General features: G+C 40.2%; 1 protein-coding gene across 1 annotated transcript in view; it reads left to right on the forward strand.

Annotated features, from left to right (window-relative positions):
• The first annotated feature begins 9,781 nt into the window (after positions 1 to 9,781).
• The window catches only part of CAP2 (cyclase associated actin cytoskeleton regulatory protein 2), a 65,140-nt gene continuing 49,497 nt past the window's right edge, over positions 9,782 to 25,424 (forward strand). The window contains exons 1-3 of the mRNA XM_035316753.1: positions 9,782 to 10,084; positions 21,494 to 21,618; positions 25,247 to 25,347. Coding sequence (XP_035172644.1) covers positions 21,495 to 21,618; positions 25,247 to 25,347 — 225 coding nt within the window. The 5' untranslated portion in view covers positions 9,782 to 10,084; position 21,494. The remainder of the gene's footprint in view (positions 10,085 to 21,493; positions 21,619 to 25,246; positions 25,348 to 25,424) is intronic.

Here is a 25,424-nt window from a genome sequence, read left to right on the forward strand (position 1 = left end):
GGCAGAAGGAACTGCACGAACGGACTCCCTTGCTGAAATTAAGAAGCTAAGAAAAAGTAGGGGGGTTGGGCTAGATGATCTCCAGAGGTCCCTTCCAATATGACCAATTCTGTGATTCAGTGACAGATATTTATACATAATATATATCATATGATATATCACATATACTATATACATATTTTATATTGTGTATATCATGTAAATAAAGGGAAGTTAAAGAAAAACTAAACTGATTATTTGCTTTAAATAGATGTCCAACCTAAAAAGCATTAGCAAAGAAAAAGAGTAAAAGAGAAAAAGAGATATTTCTAAGAGATATTTTAACGACACACTGCAATTCCACGTGTAGGACAACGACAGAGATGAAACCATTATGACTACTAGTACTGGAATCCTTATACAAACTAGATCACTCATATGTGAAGCATCATATACATGTCATATACATGACAAACCAGTTGTAATACAATACTGCTTCACTTGTTCTTATCATTCTGCACATAATCACACTTCTCCAGCTAGTCTGAAGTCCATGAATACTGCATAAGGGGAGATAGAAGTGCACCCCTAGCACCCAAAAATGTATTTTTTAAAAAAGAGGGAACGTGATTGCTTTTCAACCAAGTATTAACACCAGGCAGAACTTTCTGCTGCCATACAGAAACTGAGTAATCATGCCCTGTGCAGGTGGAGCGTGGGAGGTGAAATCCACAGGCAGTGAATGAGGTGGCAGGGCAAGACACACACCCACCCACACAGCAGCTGCACCAGTCAATAGCCCCAATATCAGAAGGAGACAAGCTTTCTTCAGAGGTGAGCTGATTCAGCTGCACAAAGGCTTTAGGAGGTTCTTGCTGACATTTTTGCTAATTATTTGCTGAATTACAGCTATCTCCTATCAAGTAAGGGTAGCAGCTCAGTTGACTTCAGCTGGAACAGGAGTAGGCCCATAAGGACTGCCACCTGCTCTTTCAAATCAATGGCTAAACTTGTGCTGACTTCAATCATCCTGGAACAAACAGACCTTTAAACCTGGAGCTCTCCCTTAAACAAAAAATGAACTAAAATCAGCAGGTGTTTTGCTCAGAAAGGTTCCTATATGAACTTCCAATTTCTAAAAACAGCCTCAGGACAAATAAAACTGCATTGGCACTGCTAATCTTCTACTTAGTGTCTATATTGAGATGCATTCTTGCAAGAGTAAGAGACTTGAACATCTGTGAGGATCTGAGCGTTATCCTCTTCCTGGTCAATATTAGAAAACATGAATATGCAGATACGTACTTTAGCTCACACATGAAGTTAATTGTTCTCATGCTCTTATTTTATGGCATTCAGCCAACAGTCAGATACGCATGGTAGCTATGAATCTAAGTTTTGTTTGTATTCTTTACAAAATTAATATTTGCATATCTGAAAATGAAGAAATTAAATAGGTAGTGATTGATGTCCTAGAACTGATATCCAAAATGTCAACAGGAGAGTGAAAAATGAAGTAACTAGTGAAAGCAAACAAATAATAGGCCCTTCTGTTCTGCTTTCATTAATTGAATGGTCAATGACCACACAAGATATGCAACCTTTTGGCTGGGGACATGTATCACAATAAAAATCAGGACAACCACTCACCAAACCAACCTTGAAAAAAAACCCTATGTGGAGCATCAGGTTCTCTACCAATTTTGTTCAATAACACTGAAAACAAAAACAAAACAAAAAAAAGATTGAACGAAGATCTGCTAGTGAGGATTCCTGGGAAAGCTACACTACAAAGATATTTCAACTTTTGAAAAGTTATCACATGAACACTGGTGAACCATTATAGATATTGATGGATGACTCAGGAAGAAGGAATTACATGCGTTGCTCACCAGAACTGATGATGGAGATCAGCCTACGGTTCCAAGAATGTTAATGTGAGAACCCTCTTCTGTTTCCCTAAAAGATTTCACTCCACTGTTTCTCCAGTGTATTTTATTTTCCTTTTGTTCAGTGCTATACAAGAGAACTCTCAACAATTCATTCCTTGCTGCCGATGAAATGCATCCTGAGGTCCCACAATGTGGCTCATAACTTTGCTTATCACTGAGGTACGTACACAGGAGGTCACAGAAGCCACAGTCAAACCACTCAATCAAGCTGATAGGTTTGGCTGATTATTACAGGTGGAATGCAGCTAGTGGCTAGAAGAGGATGACAATTCAGGATTGGTCGGCTCAGATGCAAGCGACAACCTTTTATATATTGCGGGATCAATATGCGCCTTCAATGCTGGTTTGACTTTTTAAGTAATACTTCCTTCATGGCGATACATAACTGTTTTGGTTAATACCCTGTAATGTTCTATAAGCACAGCAAGACACACAGCGTTGAAACAATACTATATAAGCTGCAACGCCTGAGTTTATCTTATACTGGAAAATGACTTGGGGCTGCTTACAACACATGCATAACTGTAAAACTAACAGAAGACCTTACAAGTGCATGTGGTCCCCAGATTCTTTATGAAGGCGTTTCTGGTTTCTTTCTTTTACATCTAAATTTTTTACATTTTATCCTAGAAGGATATGTGGGATGTTGGATAAAATTATCTTTTTATCAACTATTATTTGGTTGTTTCACAATATTATAAATGGTATTTTATTTACTGCTGAATTTATATTGCGTTCTAAGCAGTTCTGTTTTCCTTCAAATCATAGTATACTGTCAGCCATATTAGCTGATATTGAAATATCAAATCATTTTTTCATACTTAGTGATAACTCAGGGCCAGTCCTAAATTACAATAGTGGAAATTTATATAGAACCAACGGTATTGTTTCAGAGGTACTGATATAACTGAACCAGAATCTAAGCTGAAGTTCTTATTTACACCAACACTTTATGTATTTTTAATGCTCATGGTCTAATTCATAAATCAGCTTTAGAGTGAAGTTTTCCTTTCTTTTCCTTTATGAAGATACAAGAATGTCATGTTTGATGGGGAATTAAAAGAGAACTCCAAGATGAATTATTCAGGAGAGCAAACAATATTCTTCTTCAAAGAAAATGATAGCTTCTAGAAATATGGTGCAGTATGTACAGAGCCCAAGTAAATATAGTAAAGCAAGAAAATAAAAATGAAATAAATAACTGATTTTGAAACAAAAAGATTGTTTCTGGTACCTAAATCATTGGCCCAGATTTATTCAAGTGAAGCATTAACCTGGAAATGTAGGGTGAAGTGCTGATCCCATTAGTCACTGTCAAAACACTCACCGAGTTGAAGGGGAACAGGAGTAGGTAGACTGGAAAAAAATCTGGCTAAAAAGGCAAAAATTGTTTTTGGCTTTATATTTGTTGCTCTATTGTCATAGAAGAAAATAATTCATAGATTATGGTAATTCAAAAAGTAAGGGAAAAAAGCCAGCCATTGCACAAAGTATATCAGGCTAAGGTCCTTATAAAATGAAAAGCCCTTCTAAATGCAACAGAAGAAACAATTCTGCAACAGCTGTATAAGAAAAGCATACATTGAGAAGGACAGATTTCAGAAAAGGTGGCTGTTCTCAAGAAGCTCTCAGAGTACTGCAAAATAAAAAGGTGGCTCTCCATTTGCCGTGGAGAAGGTGAAAAGTAGGGTAAATGTCTCTGCTAGGCACTTTGCTGCTGTGCCTGATCAGCAACTTGTACCTAATCTAGGCAGTCATCATTTGTAAAATAATAATTTAGGCTGACAAAACTGCATATTAATATAAGTAATGTACTGTACCTAGGGATCCATGCCAGCTGTCTCAGTTTTCAGGAGGATGCAAAACTGAGATATCCTCAGTCTTCCAAGTCCGTGGCTGAGGGAGAGGTTGAAGGAGCAGAAGAAAATTCACACTGCTATCGCTCGTGGCATTCCAGTTCTGTATTGGAAAAGCATAAAACACCTCAGCACCTTTCAAGAATAAATCACAGATTTCAGAGACTGACATTCAGAACTTCCCCACTACCTTCTATATTAGGATTAGTAAGCACACTAAGCATTGACAAGGCCAAGCATGGTGTAAATAGTGAGGTAAAGGTCTTTATTTTCTGACAGAGTGAACTGTTCTAATGGGGGGACTGAGTGGCTATCTCACTTTCCCCCACTTCTCACCCACCCAGAGCAAAGGAGCTTGGAGATGGACAAAACCAGCTCAGTACACTTTTGGTAGAAGGGGGTAGCAAATGTTACTCAGCAGCAAATTAACTATAGCTAATTTGAGATAGAGAACAAAGGAATTCTGTCTCTATGGGGGCTTCTCTGACACACCCGACCTCTCTTATGAACTACTCACTGAATAAGGACACAGTCTAGTAAAGTGCTTGGAACAACACTAAATAATACCTGTCAGAATACACATCTAGTTACCTGCTCACGCTGCTGTTTGTTTTCCTATGAAGTGTTCTGTTTGTAAAAATTAGTTCTCAGTTCATGTGATTTTACCGCATATTTTGCACGACCTGTTGTTTTACTTAAAGCAGCATTTCCTAGAATCTGGTGATTTGACATAATGAAGTCAAATAAAAATTAAGTTTCTAGCCCAGTGGGTGATACAGTAGGCCTTGGATTCATGACTTGGTTATTCCCCCAAACGCAGAAACAGCGACAAAAAGAATCTCAAATATCCCCACCTCTTTAGAAAATCTGTATTTTTTTTTTCTGTGTCTGGATTTTTAATACTTCTACTATACAGGCTGTCTGGGCTTTCTTATTCAAGAATATTGATCTCTGGGAATCATTCCAGGGCAAAGTTTAGAGCTGGCCCTATACTTTCTATCTCTAGGGACTGAAAAAAAGTATTTGTAATTTGGATTTAGTAGGGAAAAAATAAGCCAGCAGATAGTATGGAATATTCACCATTAAGCTGAAATAGTTCTTACTGGACACTAGATCAAGGATTTAAAATGTTAGTAAAATAGTGCATTAAGAGGACTAATGCATTTCACTGATGATGTAGAAGCAGCAAGTCTAGACAATGCCTGATCACAACAGTGGTGCTATCATATCCATGGTGAAGTAAGAGACATAGTGGGAGACATATGTGAAAGACTAGTAAGACAAATGTGAAAGATCTAGTAAGAAAAATCTGCAGCTGCAAGAAAACAGATTAAAACACCAGATTCTCATGCCTGACCCACTTGCAAGTCCTGAAGGGGACTGGAACTCCTGAGGATGCTGAGACACTTTGGATGAGCCAAAGCAGCTGTCTCATGAAGAAGATCAAGAAACATTTTTGGTAGTTTTTGACTTTCAGCAATATCTGGGTACGCTTGCATTTTCCTCAGAGATGGCTGGATTACAAAGCACTGACAATGATGAGGTCAAGCTGCAACTGTCCTACCAAGATGCTTCACAGCTCATTTCTAGGGCTGGCACAGTGGCCCAGAACCATGGTGAAGCTGTGCTGAAACCCAAAGCAGAACCGTATATTTAACTACAAAGCCTGACACAGTACCTCGCTCTGTTTAGTGGCACCGATGCATAGCCAGAGGACACTGCTGGTCTTTCAGAGGATCCCATGTGGCCTATATAGAAAGAAACAACTAAGAAGCTCGAGCAGAAATGCTAGTGATTCTAAATTGGGAAAATTACCATTGATCAATGAGTAAGACTTTGTCAATCATTTTGACTGCTCCTTCCATAGTTTTCATATGTGACAAAAGAGTAGTAACAGATGATGTAATGCTGCATTCACACACCTGCTCTTTCCTTCCTCTGATGAAAAGTATTCCTTACAAATTTCTGCTTGTAATTAAAATCATGAAACTTCACTCGAAATCTGTATCAAAACCCAGCACTGTTTAAAACAGGATTTTAAGCAGTACCACAGAAGCCTGTATCTCATGATAATAAATAGATAGGGCAATGTAAATACTTAGCAGAATTGGAGCCCAAGCTTATGATACTCACTGAGTAGCTTTCCCAATAGAACAGCTCCATAGAAATGAATTAAAACACCAAATTGCCATTAGAGAAAATAGTCACAAAGATTAGTATTTGTGAGATCAGGACATTTTCCCCTTGGATTCAGCAAAGCCCCTAAACATTTACTGAATTATAAACAAGTGAGTATTTCCTTCCTTATGCTACAAACTGCTCAAATACAACTGGAATGCCTAAGTGCTCTGCTACAGGGGGATGCTATTACTCACATCCTTAATGATAAGCACGTGCTCCTTATTTAACTTTTTATGTTGCTATATCTAAAGAGAAGCATCTATCTAATTAATGTACGGTTATGAGTCCACACCCCCAGAGCTTACTGTACAAAAGAAAACAGAATAAAAAAAAAGAGACAAAAGCAGTACAGTGACAATTTATCAGCCAAATGTAATTTGAACCTGCCTTAATCTTGTTTTATAGGTAATCAGATTAGATGATGACATATTCAGCCTTATTTCACACTAGTGAAAGAGGAGAGAGCCCACTTATTCAGTTTTTTGGCAGAATCTGCTTTTTTTTTTTTTTTTTCCCCTGTGTGTTTTGATGCTGGATCTGTACAAGATATCCACAAAGCATTCCTCACTGATCCATTTAGTTAATCAACTATGCGCTGTTTTCCAAATTCTGAAGACTAAACTGTAGATTTGGTAAGCAAAGGGCATCCTGACAAGTACTGAATGCACTCAAGTATTACTTAAGCAGATCTATCAAGTCACACTACCAAGATTTCCACAAGATATCCCAATTTGTTTTCACTTCAAAACATGCTTATGCAATTTTACTTCGTATTAATTTTTCTGCATTGACCCAGCATAGATCTCATGAAATCAAGGAAATGAGCAACAATATTTGTGTTTTTCTCCAAATTCATCTACGAATCATTTAGGTGCAACAGGGAAATCTAACAACCATATACATTCAAAGTCAATTTTCAACAAATACTGGGAAGGTAGGCATTAACATTTTCGACAGTTTTCTTCTGTGACAAAAACATGCCTGCAAATAAAATAAAATATGCACCAGATTATTTTCTTCTAAGGAGGTTACAATTCTGTCATTCTATAGAGATTTTGATAGCCTATCTCTACAGCAGCTTCTGACAAGCACTTTAGGATCCCCGCACAACTTCAGAAATGCATTCTTCTATAAAAGGCAATAAAATATATCAGCCTTGGCACAGATGGTCTGCAGCAGCAAAGTTAAAAAGTAAAATGAAAAAAGTTGTATTAAATGCCATACACTATATGCCATGACGCACTATATTTCAATTGGATATCTTCCAGCAAGAGGGCTTTGAGTATAGACACTTTTTGTGTAAGAGCTCCTTAGAATTTCAGGAGGAGTTTGGCATAAATTAGTATCATATACATATATTTCTGGGATTAATACACTTTGTCTACATTTTTAGAAGACTGAATGTTTCAGTCCTGAGGTTGGTGATCCTTTCTACCAAAAAAGTATACAAATAATAACCTTTACCTATTTATGTTGCAAATACTGGCATTAATTTATTTTCTACATATAAACCTAAGCCATTACACGAATGCATTGTTAGACTGAAGGAAAAGTACTCAGAACTGAAATCTGATATTCTAGGCTTTCCTTGATGAGTTGCACTTGATGTTAACACCAATCAGTTTCAAAACACATTTTTTATTGCTATACAAGCCTTTTTTTTTTTTTTTTTTGGATGGGTTAGAACAATAGCATGTCATCTAGTCAATATTTTTACACATTCAGTGTCTTGCAAAGTCCAAAATTTGCACATTTCTCATCTTTTCTTCTCTTTAGTGGGCTGTTGTTAGGCCTGAGTTATGCTACACAGTTCTTCATAGAACTACCTTTTGAGATTGCCCTTATTTATGGAGAAACTGAAGTGGGCAAGGCTCTCTTCTCTAATACGATGTTTTCAGGATCTACATCTTACATCTCTACTTGCTACTGTGTTTCCTCTGTATTAAGAAGTCATTTTACAATTACAGAAGCTCCTGCTTTTCCCTTCTTGCTAAATTTATGACTTCTTGTGTTCCCTTTACTTTAGTCTTAGCCTTTGACATTTGCCCCCATTCCCCTGGGGAAGTGAATAGAGCAAAAGAACTTGACTGTTTAGTGTAGCTCCTATGCTTGAAGAAAGCACTTGAAGAAGTCAGGAGGGAAGATGTGCTACAGGGAATTTACTTTAGATGTGCAGAGCATTTGCCAGTTTGGTAGCATCAAAAACAGTTCCATGCAAAGAAAATGCCCCGTTGTTTTCCCCTCCTTTTAATGTGCCTGTGATATGAAAGAATGATGTGCTTGACTGTGCTGTTACAGTAGGAACTTCTAAAACTTTTCTGAAGTTAATGACATTACATTTTCCTCAAATTAAATTGGTATTCTGCAGAAATCTGATGGCATTTACCATCCCAATCTTTCTGTTTATGACACTGACACTACACAGGTGTTGGGATGCTTTTTTCTCTGAGTACTATGGAATACGGACCTTGTGCTTTAATTCAGTCATTCCAGTATTTCGTTATCCTTTTAGGTGTCCTTTCCAGAAGGGCTTGTTTATTGCTTCTCTTAAGCAGTTTCTGTGTTCTTTGCATTTCTGCAATCAGGTCTTCAGTTCCTGTTCTATTCTTTTGATTTTGTCTGGCTTTCTATACATGCCAAGGAGAAGTAGTTTCTTTTAGTGAGTGCAGGAGGCTGCAGCACCATTTTTTTCCAACTTCTAATGCCAGTTACATTGTCCACACTAGTGAATTTTGATTCTAGATTGATCCTTGCAGTCAGCTTGCTTTTGCTTATTGCTTTCTGCTCATCTCATTTCTGTATAGATATACTGAGGTCTGTGAGTTGCTATGGCTATGGTATCCTTGTTAAAACACAATTTTCTTAATTCGCTGTTTAACAGATGCATAATTAGAACAAATGCTTATATTTCATATTTTACAGTGTTGTTGTCATCATAAGTGAAACATACTTTTTTCTAAAATAAACTATGTATTTGACAAACTGCCACCAATTTTTGCACAGCCACATGGTTGACTTGGGAAAATGCATGTGGTCTTTTTTTAAAAAAATATTGATTAATGAGTCCTTTTCCATTGGAAGAGCGAACAGTTTCTTTAAAGGCTGCAAATTCATGGTCTTCTCCCAGGACTTCTGTGCAGAAAGTCAGCTCAGCAGTACTTGGAGGTGAAGCGGATTTCAGGTGGATGATCAGATGGCCCTTGGGACGGCGTGGTGATAGGCACCACGTAATTGCAAAACCCACAAGCTTCCATTTGGCCGGGGCAGGGACTAGCACGAAGCCCACAGAGCCTGACAGATGAGGCCTAGGCATGGAGAAACCCTGATTTTGTGGCTGTACAAGAAGATGGCAGTCACCCCACTGTGGGCACAGCTGTTGCAGCACTTGGGCTGGCCCAATTTAGTCAGGTTTGGAGAAGGCAGCAGATCGTCTCGGTGCACGCCTGGCTTGCCAAGCGAGGGGTTCACCTGCAGACAACATTTCTCATGCTGGCCCCGCTCGCCTTCCCCAGTGCTGGCCAGGCCTGCGTGGCATGGCGCGTGGGCTGCCCGCTTGCCCAAGCTGTGCCAGGAGGGCAAGTGGGGCTGCAGCACCAGGGGCCGTGGGTGCCCCTGCCCGGGGTGCCCCTGCCCGGGGTGCCCCTGCCCGGGGTGCCCGTGCCTGCTCCTCCGTGATGCTGCTCCGCTGCCATTTCCTCGCAGGCGCTGCGCCGCCGCCGCCGCCGAGAGACACCTCTGCCTTTCCCTCTCCCTCCATTTTCACACTCCACCCACTTTTTGCTTTCTTTCTCCATCTCTGTCACCGTCTCTCGCTCTGGACCTGTCTTTATTTGGCACTCCCGGAAGCCGCTGGGCATTTCTCTCGCTGCCTGCCCGGGCAGCTGATGTGCCTGGCTGACACCGGCTCCGCTGAAGACGAGGAGGAGGAGGAGGAGAAGGAGGAGGAGAAGAAGGAGGAGGAGGAGGGAGAGCAGCGGCGAGGAGAGGCGAGGCGAGGCGAGGGAGGGGGGAGCGAGTGACCGGCCACGGATTGTCATTGCAGAGAGGAGGGGGAAAAAAAAAAAAAAGAGAGAGAGAGAGAGAGGGAGAGAGAGGCTGCACGGGTCATCAAAACAGGTAATTGAAGAGCAGGGAGGGGCGGGATGCGGGGAGCAGCCCGGCCCCCCCCCGGGGGCTATGGGTGCGCTCCCGGCGCGGAGGGGCCGGGCGGCGGCGGACATTTTGTGGGGCGAGGAGGGGACGCCCCGGGGCTGCGGCCGGGGCTCGGGGCTGGGGCAGCGCCCTGGGCCCCCGCGGGAGAGGCCTCGGCGGTGCCTCCGGCTCGGGCCTGAGCAGGCACAGCGAAGTAATGGCAGGGCGAGAAAACGCCAGGGCAAACGGCAGTGCCGCCCCGGGGCTGTGCCCAGACCCCTTGGTCTTTGGGCAGCCTCGGGTGGCTCCCTGAGGGGTGCCCCCGTCAGGTTGTTGAAACGCCCCTCTGCTCGTTCGTGTAGACCCGGCTGTGTCAAGTGATGCCGGTCTTGAACTCTGTTCGTCAGCGTAAGATGATCTAATTTTGGCTGAGGCAGCTGGCGAGCTGGGCTCCGAAGTGCTTGCTCCTTGCACGCCTAAAGCCGGAGGCGTGTGTCGGGGGTGGCGAGGGAGTTAGTCCCCTGAGGAGCACCCAGGCTTAGCTCTGAGGAAAGCACAGGTTAAACAGCATCTTCAGGAGAAAGATCCGAAGAAATAATATATATACACTTATATATGTATGTATAAGGGATTCTGCAAATACAGAAGGACGTTCTGGGGGAGCAGGAGGAAGACAGAAATGAAGAATTGTGAAGCTGAGATGCTGCATTTTGCAGTAAGTTGGCCTTTGAAAGGAGTACTCCCCCAGAGACTCAGCCAGCACAAAGCCAAGAAGAACTTGTCGTGACCCCACCTAAAAATGTAAAATCTGTCTTTTGCTTTGGGGATTGCTAGTGATCTGTATCTTAGCATTACGGGATCAACAGTGATGATTTTCATCATGTAAAACTCAGATTTCATAATGAGTAGGGGCAATCTTAAAGACTATCTGGGAGAAAAAAAAAAAAAAAAAGTGTCTTTATGTGCATTTCATAAGTGTGGTTGTTAACAAACAATGGAAAATATTTTCAGGAAAAAAAAAAAAAATCCTACATAGAGGCAAGTCCATGGGGAAATAATTTGAAGGAGTCTGTTTTGCAGAGGAGAGGGGTAGGATCAATACTTCAGATTTTAATTATTTTTTTCTAAGTCTGACAAATGTGGCAATGGTTGATGGGCTATTGTGTTTCATTGTTCTGTGCAACTGCAGTCAGAAAACTAGGCCTACTTCAGAAATGTAACTTTAAAAATTATTTAGAATAGGAAAAACATTAGATAGAATGAGTTGAAACTCAATACAGTATTCTCAAAGCTGCCCTTTTAAGACTTTACTGATAGTTAGCTTTCCCAGTTTTATGCAAATTTAATCCTATCATTTCCTTTTAATAGCTTCCTATGCAAATGATTATAAACTGTCTTCTGATTCTATACATTTTCAAAACAAGGATTTCATAACACTGATTGATTCTATTTTGAGCAAGAGAAGAAAAGCAATATACCTTCTGTGGCAAAGCCTGTTACATTGAATGGTAGAACCTTTTAGGTCTTGGTCATAACAAAAATGTCAGTCTTCAGAATATTCTTATGATTCCTCTGCTTCTTCCCCCTTAAGTGAATGCTGCTGAGATGTGGAAGGTGGAGAGGCACAACTCCAAATGTAATGAATAAAATATGTTTTCTCAATTAAATAAAAATAAAGAGGATGTGCATTATTTACTATTACGGTAGAGCAAATGTATGACATGTTTTCATTATTCTTTGTCACCTATGGCGCTTGCCTCAGTGGAAAAAAGTGATTCCTTATATACTGTAAAGAGGTATGTCAGGATATATATAATCTTAGCAAGAGTACTAAGATTACATATATTGAAAAAACTCTGTATCATTAGATTTTCTAATCTCAGCGTATAATCTATTTAAAATACCAAGGGGAGACTAAACTGGAAAAAAAAACAACAACAACAACAAAAAACATAGAATTAATATTCCCACAGTACTAAAATTCATGGGAATTGGAATTAGCAGGTATTAGAAAAAGAAGTACAGGACAGCAAGGAGGGCTGGAAGCAGAAGAGTTGTGTTCAGCTCCCAGCCTTGACATTGACTTGCAACATTACCTGGAGCAAGTCACACAATCTTACCATGTCCCCATCTGTAGCCTGTCAGGGACACTAACATTGTGAGAGGTTTGAGTATTAGAGAGGAAAATGGCAAACAACCAAGTATCTTTTAAAATACTCCTTGTTGTCCTGCATATGTTTTAACATTGTGTGCAACAGCAGCAAACTCAATAGTTGCTGTCTTCTAGAGCATCTGACTTGATGAAAGAGAAAATTCTTTATTATCATGCTTATTGGGCAAAAACAAATGCCTCCAATAGATCAGGTATAAATTACTTCAGTTATTCAGACGGCTGTTTTATTATGAACTGGTTAAAAGATTTTGCTTGATTAAGCACTCTCAAAAAATATATAAAAAAATTCCTTTCTCAAAAATTTTCAGTACATCTTTTGAAATAGGGAGAGCAATTGGGAAATTGTCATCAGTGTCATTTTCATGAGGTATACAGAAAGCTCCAGTTGCTCTCATATTTTTGAAAAATGAGTAATTTTGACAGATGCGGTTTACTGACTCTCCAAATAAGAAATGCTCTGAATGTGAAAGGCTCAAATATTCTTGGAGAGTGTCACTGATAGAACCATGTCAGAATATCAACACCTTCACTAAGCAGTGTACATTGAAATGACAAAACCACACATGAGCACAAGATGTGCCACACGTGGCAGAGATTCTGCAGATTCGGCTAGTTCAGCAAGGGAATGAGGTTTTGGTTTTGGTTTTTAATCCTCTCTAACTTTTGTCAACATGATAGCAAGACTTTATGGCATATGTATGGCCTTAGTCCTTGTTCTTAGCATTGTTGCCTTTATTTCACCTGTGTAGACTGAGGTATGCTATGTCAAACCTCAGGGTATGTTTACTACCAAAAAAGGTCCCATTGAAACTTGCTGTGTCTGACCCACGTGTTTCAGAGAAGAACACAGTAGAGAAATGGCTTGTAAAACCCAAAACACCGGTAGCACTATGCTGGGAATCAAAGGCTTAATTTTGTGTGTGTGTGTGTGTGTGTGTATATTAAGAAAACAGGTAAATGGTCAAGTCCCTAATTGCATAGTGTCTTATTTTTCCAGGAAGACGTGCTCAGATCTTGTCCATTAAAGCTGTATCTTTTATTATTTTAAATAATGAATTGCTTTCTGGAAGGAATGCAGAGAATGATTTACATTTCCATGTGTAACCTGTCATTGTTTACAGAGAAGAAATAGTTGAATAACTCAGCTAACAGCTCTGGGTCCTCTAAAGCAACCAGCACAGAAGAGGCTAACATAAGCATCTAAGATGGGTCCAATATGATCTTTCTGGGCTTCAGGATAGCTCACACTAAACAGGAGGGATAAATAGCTAAATGTCTCGACTCTTGTTAAGTGAGCAAGGTTGCATGGGCCTTATACTTAGGGCCTCTCAGTAGTAACCAGGTTATAGCACGAAATAGGTCTTTTTTAGTAGCAGGTGGCCCATTTCATCCTCAATCAGAAGCAAAGGCACAATCCATTGTGTTGCTAACAGTGTTGCAGAATCAGTGGCCTGAATTTTAGAATGGGAGATGAGCCAAGGCCTTGAGCTTTTGCAATCAGTGAAGATCACAGACAAATCCTCAGCAGTTGCAAAGCAAAGGGAGTATGCAGATGGCACAAAGTTTGCTTCAGCCCTCAGGGCTGCTGCCGTGCTGGAAGAAGGGCCACGGGCTGCAGGCTGAGCAGGGAGCCATGAGGCCATCAGACACGGAGTCCTGAGATCATAATTGCAGCAGGACATTCTGGTAGGAACAAGAATGGCAGCTAACTTGGCCGCAATTAAGCCCAACTATTCTGACATCTGACAGATGTCCACTGACACTTCAGTTTGTAGTATTCCTTGTTGCTGTTTCATTTCATGATTGGTTGCATCACAGTGACTTCCTTTGCATGGCCAGAGGAATGTTTCTTCTGACTTTTGAATTCAAACTGAGATATGCTCAAGTAATAGATGCATTCCAGAGTTGACTTGTCACACCTACTCTTGCAGGTTTAAATTAGAAATACCTGCATTGGTAGAAGGGATTATGCTTCAACACTGATGGTGAAGAAAATTACTGATAATGAGAAAGTCAGAAGTTTGGGCTTTGGAGCACTATGGATCTCTATGCAAACTAGGATGTAGTGGTGTTCTGAAAGGCCAAGCCGCCAGCAGACGAAACCGTTACTAACCCTGGCACTGAATAACTCAGCAGTCTTATCTTTTCTGAAAAAAAAAAAAAAAAAAAAAAATCATAATTTGTGTATTTAGAGTTTGAAACACTGTCTGTTTACTTTTAACTTTCTGCATTCGCTTTTCTCCTGCCACATCTCAGAAGCACTGCAACACGACGTAAGGTTTTGCGCTTTGTGGAGTTTACCCGTTTGGGCAGTGCAAATTCAATTTGGTTGGAACCATGGCGTAAAGAATCTTACTGTTCAGTTATTATGAACTGAACTGAAGCACTTTAATAAAATCAATGCCTGCACGCAGTGTTTTCTCAGTTCAGCAAGGCAGTCTGCTTACATACAGTAATTGGACTTGTGACAGGTAATTAAATGGCTGGTAAGGTCTTTAGGATGCTTGATTACATGAAAAGCACTGTGCTAATACGTAGTAAATGAGGTGGCTAAGAACGCCGTGTATCTGTTGATTGGAGAGGCACAAAAAATTACACTTCATTGGAGGGAAAGAAGAAAATAAAAACAAGACAAAGGACTATGAGCAGTGGTAACATAAAAAGGGAGCATAAAGAGAATAGGAGAGTGTACTCAGAAACTGGGTTGCCTTGGTTATTTTAAGTCAATCATGCTTACACAGACTGTCAAGTCTTGACTGTTTCAGTATATCATTAAATAATGAATTTGTTCTTTGTGATCACAAAATTGGTAAGACAGCCAGAATTATTCAACAAGGGATGGGAGCTCTTCACAGAACTTACATATAATTAGAAGTGAACTGATATTCCAGGAGGTACTGAACACATACATGAACACATGACATATTTTAAAGAATTCATATTAAATTATCAGAGGCCTAACCACAGTCCATGCTCTTATTACATTGACTTGCAAGCACACAGCTTGACATGTGCAATTGCTCACCCATAATTATGGGACTAAAATGGGTTGTGATAAGAAATCTAAAATACGTCAACAGTCTTAGGGGTACTTGTCAAAATAGAGATTGTTTTACAAAGCAGTTCTGTAATATTTTTAAAATAGTGGGATACAAAAATGCTCCATTCCTCTCCTGCCTGTTTATTTTTGTAGACAACAGCTTGATCTCTGGGAGAGAGAGAAGCAGGGGAAGAGCCAGAATATAAGCAGAAAAGTATGTTTTGTGGTACCAATAGCATAAAGCCAAAGGAAAAATTTAGTTAAATGGAAGAGGTACAGCATGAACCTGCTTTTTCCTCTCCTACACAAAAATCTTTTTTGCTAACAAAAAATAATCCTTTAAAAACACAAAGGGAATGCTAAAGACAGAAGTCTCCAGACAAGGTGATTTAGGTAGCACGGTTTTGCACATAGCAACAGAGGACTCATTTCTAGTATATTAATGGTTTTAACATGCACATTGAGCTACAGACAGAAGTGTTTATGATGAGGATGCTAGAGCCAGCCAAGACTTCAAACCAGCTTATCGGTCAAAATGGCACAACCAAACACAAAAGGCAGACGTCACCCATTTTTGTCCACTCTTCCAGCTATAACACTTGTCCATTTTAACCAAAAAACAAATGTTTTCAAAATTCTAAGAACCATTAAATATACAATAGTATAACTTTTACTGAGAAAAAAATAAGGGAAATTCAACCTATATTTGAGAGCATTCCAAAGGAGCTTGTAACATATAGAGACAAAACAAGAAAAAAAGGTCACCAAAAGCTCTAGTTTGTCCCCTGAATCATTCTCCTCATGCAGGCCTTTTCTGAGAGGTCTTCTGGTTTAATACAATTTGACATCACTTTGACAAGCCTCTGTTTACATTCCTCCCATACAGCTAATGGGAAACAAAACACAAGCCATACAAGGTAATGTTTCTGCCTACCAACACACTTTCTTCTAACCAATGCTCCCCTTGCTCTGCAGTCTCCACCCAAAATCATTTATGGTAGTAACCCAAATAGCTTCAGCAGCACCTCGCTGGCCACTCAGCTGATAACAGGCTGTGTCTGAGTTCCTCCTGGGAACGAGCAGCCCCTGAGATGCTGAGCCCGTGGGTTTTCATCATTTGGACTAGAATGGTGTGCAGCAGGAATTTGGCTCTGATGCCCCAGGTAGCAAAAAGACTGCGTGCTTAACTCAGCGTGGAGCTGGTGCACACATTTGAATGACAGTGCAGGAAAGCTAGCCAGCTGTGCCTCAAACTGCCTTTTTTATATTTTTATTTTTTCTTCAGAAGTTAAGTGCTGTAAGATGCTTTTGTTACCTGAGGGGATGTTCAGGAATGTGTATGAATTTCCCCTCCCTTAATACATATTGTACAAAAGAACTCAGAGGAGACAGCACTTTGGATCTGTAAGATATTCACAACTGGCTTCAAGATAGTACCAGCTGGCAGTCTGGGGTTTCGTATATTTTGTTTATTGCGTATCTCAGTAGCAATTTATTAAGACTGTGAGAGAAAGCGCAAGTACGGGCTGCTGTACTTTCAATAATAAGATTGTGTATTTCCAAGCAGTGTAGGAATGTTAGATACAATAAAAATACCAAATTGCTGCCTGTATAGGCAACTGCCCTTTTTTTGCAATAGAGAAGAAAAGCAAAATCTAACCTGTCGCATCTCGGATGATGAGAATGAGTCAGGTCAGGCTTCATTTTTCAGATGCCTAGTGGATTTGAAAGGACTAGTTCTAAAAAAAAAATATGAAAAAAAAAAGAACAAAAAAAGAACAAATAACTTATTTTTCTTCTAAATTGAAAGAATACTAGGAATAAAAACAAACAATGAAATCTCATACTATCTTTTGATAACGTTGTCAGAAGATCATGCTTTCATGCTTTACAGGGTGGAACCATTCCTGTGTTCAAACCTGTCATTTTTACATGCCTGACAAGTCATCATCTCTTTTGTTTATTTTTTCCCTTACACTACTAGACTGTTTTTCCCTTTGGGCTCATTACAGCTTGTATCTTTTGACATGGAGCAATATGGTCTTCTGCCGTAAGTTACCTACAATGATAACAAGCATAGTACCTGTATGTTTTGGCTTCCAGTTTGACTGCTATTTGGGATAAATATGTCAGGCAATTTAGTCTAGTGACTAGTTTTTTCCCTTGATAATGGATAAATGGTGCTTTAAGACAGATGCCAAACTAGGGAGAAAAACAGTGCTGTTCTCCCAGGGCCTGTCTATAAAAAGTCTGCTTTTTGGTCTTCATTGTGCCCCTCTTCACTTTTTTGGGGGAAGAAATGACAGGTGGCTGTATTGCCACATGCCTTTAGCACCCCCAAAAAAGATACCACCAACAGTAAACAGGGCTTTTCCATGAGTCCTACTTATTTTTTTTGTGTGTGTGTGTTCAAGAGACAAATAGCAATGCCAGCATTTAAATAATTGTCATTGGATGTGATTTAACACCTTCCCTAGCTCTTAGTTGACCTTATTTTCAGTGAAGAACGTGGTGCTTCTCCACTAAGGATCCAGGATTGCACTGGAGTTGAAGCACTGTTGTTCTTAACTCCTTACAGGTAGGGAACATCAACTCTAGGGAAAGGTATATGATTAACCTTGATAATCCACATCAAGATCAAAGCTTTAACTAAAATCCTGGCAGAAACAAGATAGAGAATCTGTCCTGATGTAAAAAAATGTGTTTTATGGGAGTGGAGGCATCCCACAGATGTATTTACATCCTTTTTACTTTTTATTAGCATGCAAAGATCTTATTTGGCACTGTAAATAGACTGGCCTTATTATTTATTTACAATATAAGCTCTGATGCTACATCACACAGTATCTTCCCAGAGTCAAGCTGTACCACTTGTGTTCTGACTCCTTTTGAGCTGTGGGTTTGTAGTATCGGTTTACCACACACGGCGGAGTGTGGAATAGTAACTAATCAGAGGGGCTCTGAATACAGGCCCAGAAAATGCTGAGGGTTGTCCTAATATGAGTCAGATACGTGAATCCCAAAGTATAGGCAAAGATGTCAATGTTTAGGCTGAGAATGGCTCGAGAGATTTGTCATGCTATTGCTCAGCAGAGTCTTTACTTCGGATCAGAAACATTAATGTCAGGTTTTTTTTGTAGGAAACCTAGCTGACTGATGATAAAGCCAAGTGTAAATGTGAGGTTATTGGATGTATGACCAATTTACTCTTGAAGTGTTATATACAGAAATGGCAAAAGTGTACTTGTACTTTATTCCTACACAGGCTAACTGTATGTACCCTGCACACATGTATATGCATTTAGATACAAATACCACATAGTCATGAATCGAGTCTATAAGTAGGCAGGAAAAAAGATGGGTTCAGTGTAAACATAACAACAGAGATGTTCTTAAGAGGAACATTTCTCATGAAAACAAGGAAAATCCTGGCAGCCCTGATTTTTTGGTATAAATGGTTTTCTGACTTCTGTCTAAAGAGACTAGAACAATATACTATTCTGTAATTGTCTCGCTGTTGATATCTGATTTTAGAAGAACAACACTAGTTTTACAGCTGAGGGGAACTGAGTAAAGCTGTGAAGAATACAGTGAACAAAAGACTATTTTGCAGTTGGAGAGTATTGGATAAAAATGTCCACAGGGTTATTAAGTCAGGTCATTCCCTTGAGTTTCTGACACCGTAACCCATATTTTTAGCATCTTGCAGAGGGCACTTTCTTGGGTAGAGCATTACAAATCTGATCCATCGCTGTTTGTAAGATTAGTCCAAGTGCATGTAGTCAAATCAGAGTTGGATCCTTCGATAGGCAAAATCAGGCTAAAGAGGCAAAAAAGGAACAGCTCTTCCAAAGTAGTTCTGTACATGTCATCAATGAAACTTCTAGGGCAGATGGAAACTAGTATAGTTACCAACCAGACCATGTCTTCAAGTAAAGACATACAGGAAACATACTGGAAATATACTTTGAAATACTAATGAAAAGAATTGACTGTTAGTATGCTTCATTAGACCAGCCTGACCTTAGGCTGCTTTAAAACATAACTTTTAAAACAGGCATGTTTTTAAGCCTGTACATAGTAGGGTACAATGTGAAAAGAATATGTCCGCAATACTTTTGAGTAATTAGAGTGCTTTGTTTTAAGAAAAGGTTTTACACATTTCAGGAGCTCTCTTGATACCTTCACATCATTCCTGCCAAGATACTTGTAACCTTACAAACTGTTAAGTTTTTTTTTTTTTTTTTTTTTTTTTTGAGAATTCATTGATTTTTCAAAGAGAACACTGTACATTTTCAATATAAGCAGAAGAGACCCCCCCTCTGAATTATGGACAGTGTTTATACGCACACTGTTTAATGTCATCCCCCTTTGGGGGTTTGCTTTTTTATTTAATGTAGATAGAAAAAAATAAAAACAAACTCCAGACAAAACTTTCTCATGAGAATGGTTCTCCTGAGACTTTCTCATTGTAAAATCTTCTGTTTCGCTCTTAAGTCAAACTCACCCCCCCTTATGTATATAGGGTGAAGTCCGAAGGTCCCACCTTGTTTGACAGACGGCATGACTCAACGAGAGAGCTCTGTATGTGTTTCCACAATCCTAGTAGCTTCTCACACTTAAATTTTCAAAATAAAAAGGATTATTTTTATTCTTTAGGATCATTAATACTGATTTGGAAATCAAAAGCCCTCTTTTTGTATTACCCTACTTTTAATAATAACATTTAGATTTTCTCCCCAGGGTAAGGGGACACTGAAGCAGTGTTGCCTGCTTTGGTCACTAGTGCTGCACAGCGTTGCACAGGTTATTGCAGTCCAGTATTACCCTTGGCTATCTCGAAAATACCATCACTTTTAACAGGCTGTTCATTAGCAGCTGATGCATTAGCATGTATATTCCAGGCATGCCTAACCTTTCTGACTCTACAAGCCACGCACCGATGTCCTGTGCCTGACAGCCACGGAGCAGGGACCACAGAGCCGCTACCTGCCAGCTTCCCCAGGCTGGGGATGCTGATTCCCATGTGGTCCCCACTTCCACGCCACCCTAGCACTGGGCAGGGGATACAAGCCTTCACATGGGAGCTCTGCTTGAGCTGCCCATGAGGATCACCTTCATCAAGAGCTGCAGGTCACCACCAGCCCCCTTTCTGCACATTGCTCAGCGGAATAAAACACAACCTTAAGCGAGGAACATGGATGTTCAGCTCGCTATGTGAAATGACGGGGGGGTTAAACATAGCTTTCTCTTTGCTTATGTAACCGTTTCTCAGTCTGTAGCGTATAGAGCACTGTGTTCCCTGAGACGTTGGCCAGCGTTCAGAAATGTCAGTGCCTACACTTCCTCGCATGTAAGAAAACAGATAATCACATTGTGGGGCAATGTAAGGATGTGTGAGTTGTTCAAAATTTAGCCACGTTTCTATTTCATTTTACATCAAGAATTACTGTTGCAGCACTGCATAAGTAGGCCCTGGCTTTTTTTTTTTTTTTTTCCAAAGGTTAATTAGTGCTCAATTTAAAAAGCGTGAGAAGCACTGATTCATATCAGGGGCTTTCATAAGGGGAAAAAAAAAAAAAGTGATAGAAAATCACATCAGAAGAACAAACAGAAAACCTTTGTGGCTTCTTGTGTAGTCATTTAATAAAGTGGCTAAATCTTACTAGAAAGCATAAAAGACCCAGACAAATCTCAGACCGTAACTTTAGAAAAATCAGGAGGTATACATTTAAAGCCTGGCTTTCAGTCAAGTATTAATTAAGTCTGTATTTTTGCCTCAGTAAAAGGCTGTTGGAAATCTCTGTAGGCATAAGTTTCTACCAAATACATTTATAAGCACTAGAATCATCTCAGTACCTGATTAGAAGTATCTGCATATATTCATCACAAACTGCCCAAACGTAGGCTGCGCAGAGCTACACAGCAGTGGTTTGTACCTGCTATTTACAATGAAGACCAGGGGCTGAACACTGATCATATTCCTTCTTGTCACAGAAGCAAATCCCCTTTGTCAGCTGCTTCCCTGCAACTGTTTATAAGCCAGAAGGACAATATTTAAAACCCATGAGCTTTGCCATAAAAATTGATAAAGCCACCAGATGAGCAGAACTGTAACATGAAGCGTGGATATTCCTCAAAGGGAACTAACACTGTTTCTGTCATGAATGATTTTTTTCAGAATGGCAGAGAGTCATGGCTTGATGGAGAGACTGGAGAAGGCAGTGACTCGACTCGAATCATTATTTTCAGATTCCCATAGATCCGGTGGAATGGAGTGTGATGCCATTAATGGTGTCAATGGAAGTAAGTCTGTTTTTTTGAGGTACCTGAGGTACCTCCTGTTGTTAAAAATCAGCTTGTAAGAAGAGCTGGTGTTTTTCTTCGAAGCATGATTATAAATTGATATAGCCTAGAAAATGCATGATTTGTCTTGTCTCTTAAATATACTGTCCATATTTCAAGCTTTATTGCTCTTTCCATTTTAGCATTTATATTGTAGATAACTCACAAGATGAGAATGTCTGCCTGAGCCCAGTTAGCAGAAGAAATGAGACATCCCCCAAATTTACAGCATAAATATTCCTGAAGTCACCAATATAAACACTGAGTTTATTTTCCAACTCTCTGAATTTCACAGTGCAGACCTGCATCATTTAATTGATTAACACCCTCAATCAAATAGGGGTTTGTTCATAAGCACTTGCTCACTAAGGGCTGCTACACAACCTTGGCCTTACTTTGATCTCTCTTGAGCTGTCCCTTCTCAAGTGGATCTCCCAAGCACTGCAATGGAGATACATGAAAGAAATGTCTTCATTTATTCACGTCATACCACCAAATCATTTTTTTTGCTCCCTATTTTTTTTGTTGTTCCTGCAATTTACAGGCTAAATAACCTTATCAATGCAGCAGTTCTGATGTTGACTGAATAGAGGTACCCTTTCCTTTCTCAAGATATGTTGTGTTTTTTTGTTTGTTTTTTTTGTTTGTTTGTTTGTTTTTACCCACAGTCCCTGCATATACCCCTTTCTTAACTTCATGTCCTTCGCTTTCCATATTCCTTCGCCCTCCCCTGCCTTCTCCAGAGTAGAGCGCATCCCGGTGTGGGCTCAGCTGCTGTACAGAGTGCTGCAGAGCAAGCAGAAAGTTGCAGGCGTCTTCTTTATTGGCAGAAGCCAGCTACTGTATGTCAGCTGCTTTATCACAACTGTATGCCAACCCTCGCCCAGCAAGACGTGAGGGACCTTCCCCCAGCTCCATGTGCCATAGGCCTACGTGCTGGCAGTTGCTGTGGAGCAGCTGACTTAAAGCAGTGTGTTTCTGTGGCAGGAGGGGAGCAGCTTCCAGCAGGCTTCCCAGAGCAGATGAGCTGGCTGGTCAGAGTAAGCCTCAGTAATAAAATGTGCACAGTCTGGAGAAAATCTAGGCAGCTAGTAAACCTTAGTAAACTCATGGAGAAACATGATCCATGTACGAGTTGACAAATCAATCAATCACCAGAGGGAAGCCCACATTTTCTTAAAAACGTAGGTGATCCTATAACGAACCCATTTGGGTGAATCTCCCTAGTAATCCAGAGCTCAGAATTGCAGAACCAGGGCTGCTATTACAAAGAGATCAACTCACCATGTTAGGTGCCCTCATGAAAATTACTGTATCCTTGCCTTAGCGTAAGGGCTGAATAAGGTGAAGAACTTCACCCTCCCCAAGGAAGCAGAGCCTTAAATCCCCCACAGATCCTCAGAGGAAACCAACTGATGAACGTTGTAGGAATGAGATTATAAAACACACCCGCTGGGAGAAACAGCAGCAGAAACTGATAAGAGCAGCACCACGGGGCACTTCCCAGCCTGTACCACGTCTCCAGGCCGAGCTGGCTCACCTGGGGACTCGGGAACTAGCTGTTGCTGATGCAGGTGGGAGAGAAGTCTGCAGCAGTTCTTCGGTTTGGATGATGGATGCACATAGACTGCCACAAACGTAATTGGGTATGCCTGCATTACTGTGTCTCTGCAGAGGTTCACTTAGTCTCCACAGCAATTGCAGAGACGTCAGTCTTACAGAACAGGTCTCTTTCTTTTCCTACTTCAAACCTGATGCTATGCCAAGGAGTGTGACATTTTTTAAGTTTCTAGAGGAAATGGAGATATGTTGCTTTCTTCTACCATGCCCCCTCCCACTAAAAGACCATTCCATAACTGGAATCATTACAAAAAGTAAGCTTGCCTTGTTTATTAATACGTTCTTGGAAACAACAAAATAGTGGGGAGCATGGGAGGAAAGTACCTCTACTTGTTTCCTACAATGACAAGATTGCAAACAAATCATTCAAGTGCTCTGCACAGCCCACTATAGTAAATTCTCCTGGGAGTTAGTTGCATTGAATAGCAAAAAAATAGCACAGTTGCTTTCTAGTTTTGCATAGCACAATTGCCATTTGGTGAACTGCTATTTAGAAGTCTGATCTAAAGGAAAAGGTTACAATGATTCTCTTGGAGACACACACAGATTTTGACAAAGAAGGCAAATGGGCTTTGGAAAGCATCTCCACAACTAAAACCTTTTGTACACTAGGTCATTCGAGGGGTTTACACACAAACACTTAATATGGAAGAAAGCCCAGAAATTCCTCAGAATTAAAGGTGAGTGACATCAAGGGAACAAAAGGAGCCTTGAAATCCCGCCTAGCTGTCTAACTACATTTTTTTTTTTTTTTTTCACACAGGCCATTGCAAACTCCAATTGCCAAAGCCTTTCTTTTTTCTGTCAAGGAGCCAGATGACTCTTATGAAATAAAGAGGGCTTTCAAGATTATGAATTTGGATACAATTGTCATATAGTGCCAAAAGGTTAAAGCAAACTCTCTGGAGAAAGCCTGGTACCTCTTCAGAGCAGCCTTCAGGCTTCATTAAGGAGGGAGAGAGGCTGGGAAGAATATTAACCTTGGTCTCTCAGATCCTACAGATGCCATAAATTCACACATGCATTGCTCATGCTGGACCTGGTACAGGTTCTGAGGCATAGACATGAGGATATGTCAGGGAGGAAGGAGTGGGCTGGAAAGCATCCAAGGAAAGATTACTTTTGCCATCTTAAACATTATCACATAAAGCCATTTAGAAAGCCAGTTACGTAAGAAACTGAGTCTCATCTTAGTCTTCTGATTGTCCCCTCTCTCAGGAAACTGCTCTGCATACCATACAGAACACAGCATTTTTATTCCTCCGTCAGCATATATAGCACATACACAGTCAGTGGGATGTGCTAGCTAGAAGCATTTTTTGAGCTTTCTTTCTTCGAGGACGGTTTTGTAAGGTCACACAACAAAGTGAGAAGATTACTATACCACAGCTCACTGCATCAAGTGACTGTCAGTACAGTCGCAAGGCCCTACCTTGCTGGCAATTGAATTACTTGTTAATGACTGCCAAACAATACAGAGAGCTGCAGCAATGCGTGGATGGTATAAAAATAGTTGTTCAGTACAGAGCAGATTCTTTTTAGGGGATGGTATTTGTTTTATGTACAGTAATACAGTTTTGTTATGACAATCAGCCTTGTTGGGCCAGTAGGCCTTCGAAGGGCTGGGAAATATTTACTATGGCACTTGTTATTTTAATACGAAAGAGGCTTCTTACTTACTGTATACAAAGACAATTCCCTTCATGCTCCTAGCCAGGTTATACCAGGAGCAGGTGTTAGTTGTTTGTTTTTTCTTTCTATTTAGAAAAAAAAAAATCATTATGCATCATTTTTCACTGATTTTAACTGATTTCACAAATCAGTGAGTAAAGCAGAAGCTAAGTTAATGCAATTTTCCCTGCAATTTTCTATGCTATTTCTCCTCCATGTACTACACAGGAAGAATACAGAAGCTCTATACATGATGTGCTTTTTGAGCCCATTATAATGAAATGCTCTTCTTCTGCAGGCATAGCACCCTACGTCGAAGCGTTTGATAGGCTGCTGAATGGAAGTGTTGCTGAGTTTCTCAGGTACAGCAAGATTCTTGAAGGTGACGTGAAGACACATGTGAGTATTACTCAAATTTTCCACCCACGGTATAAATGTACAAGTCTTGGAAACAGTGTGACCAGCCTTCGTTGCTG

Source organism: Oxyura jamaicensis, chromosome 2 (genome assembly GCF_011077185.1).
Source record: "Oxyura jamaicensis isolate SHBP4307 breed ruddy duck chromosome 2, BPBGC_Ojam_1.0, whole genome shotgun sequence".
Taxonomy (NCBI): Eukaryota; Metazoa; Chordata; class Aves; order Anseriformes; family Anatidae; genus Oxyura; species Oxyura jamaicensis.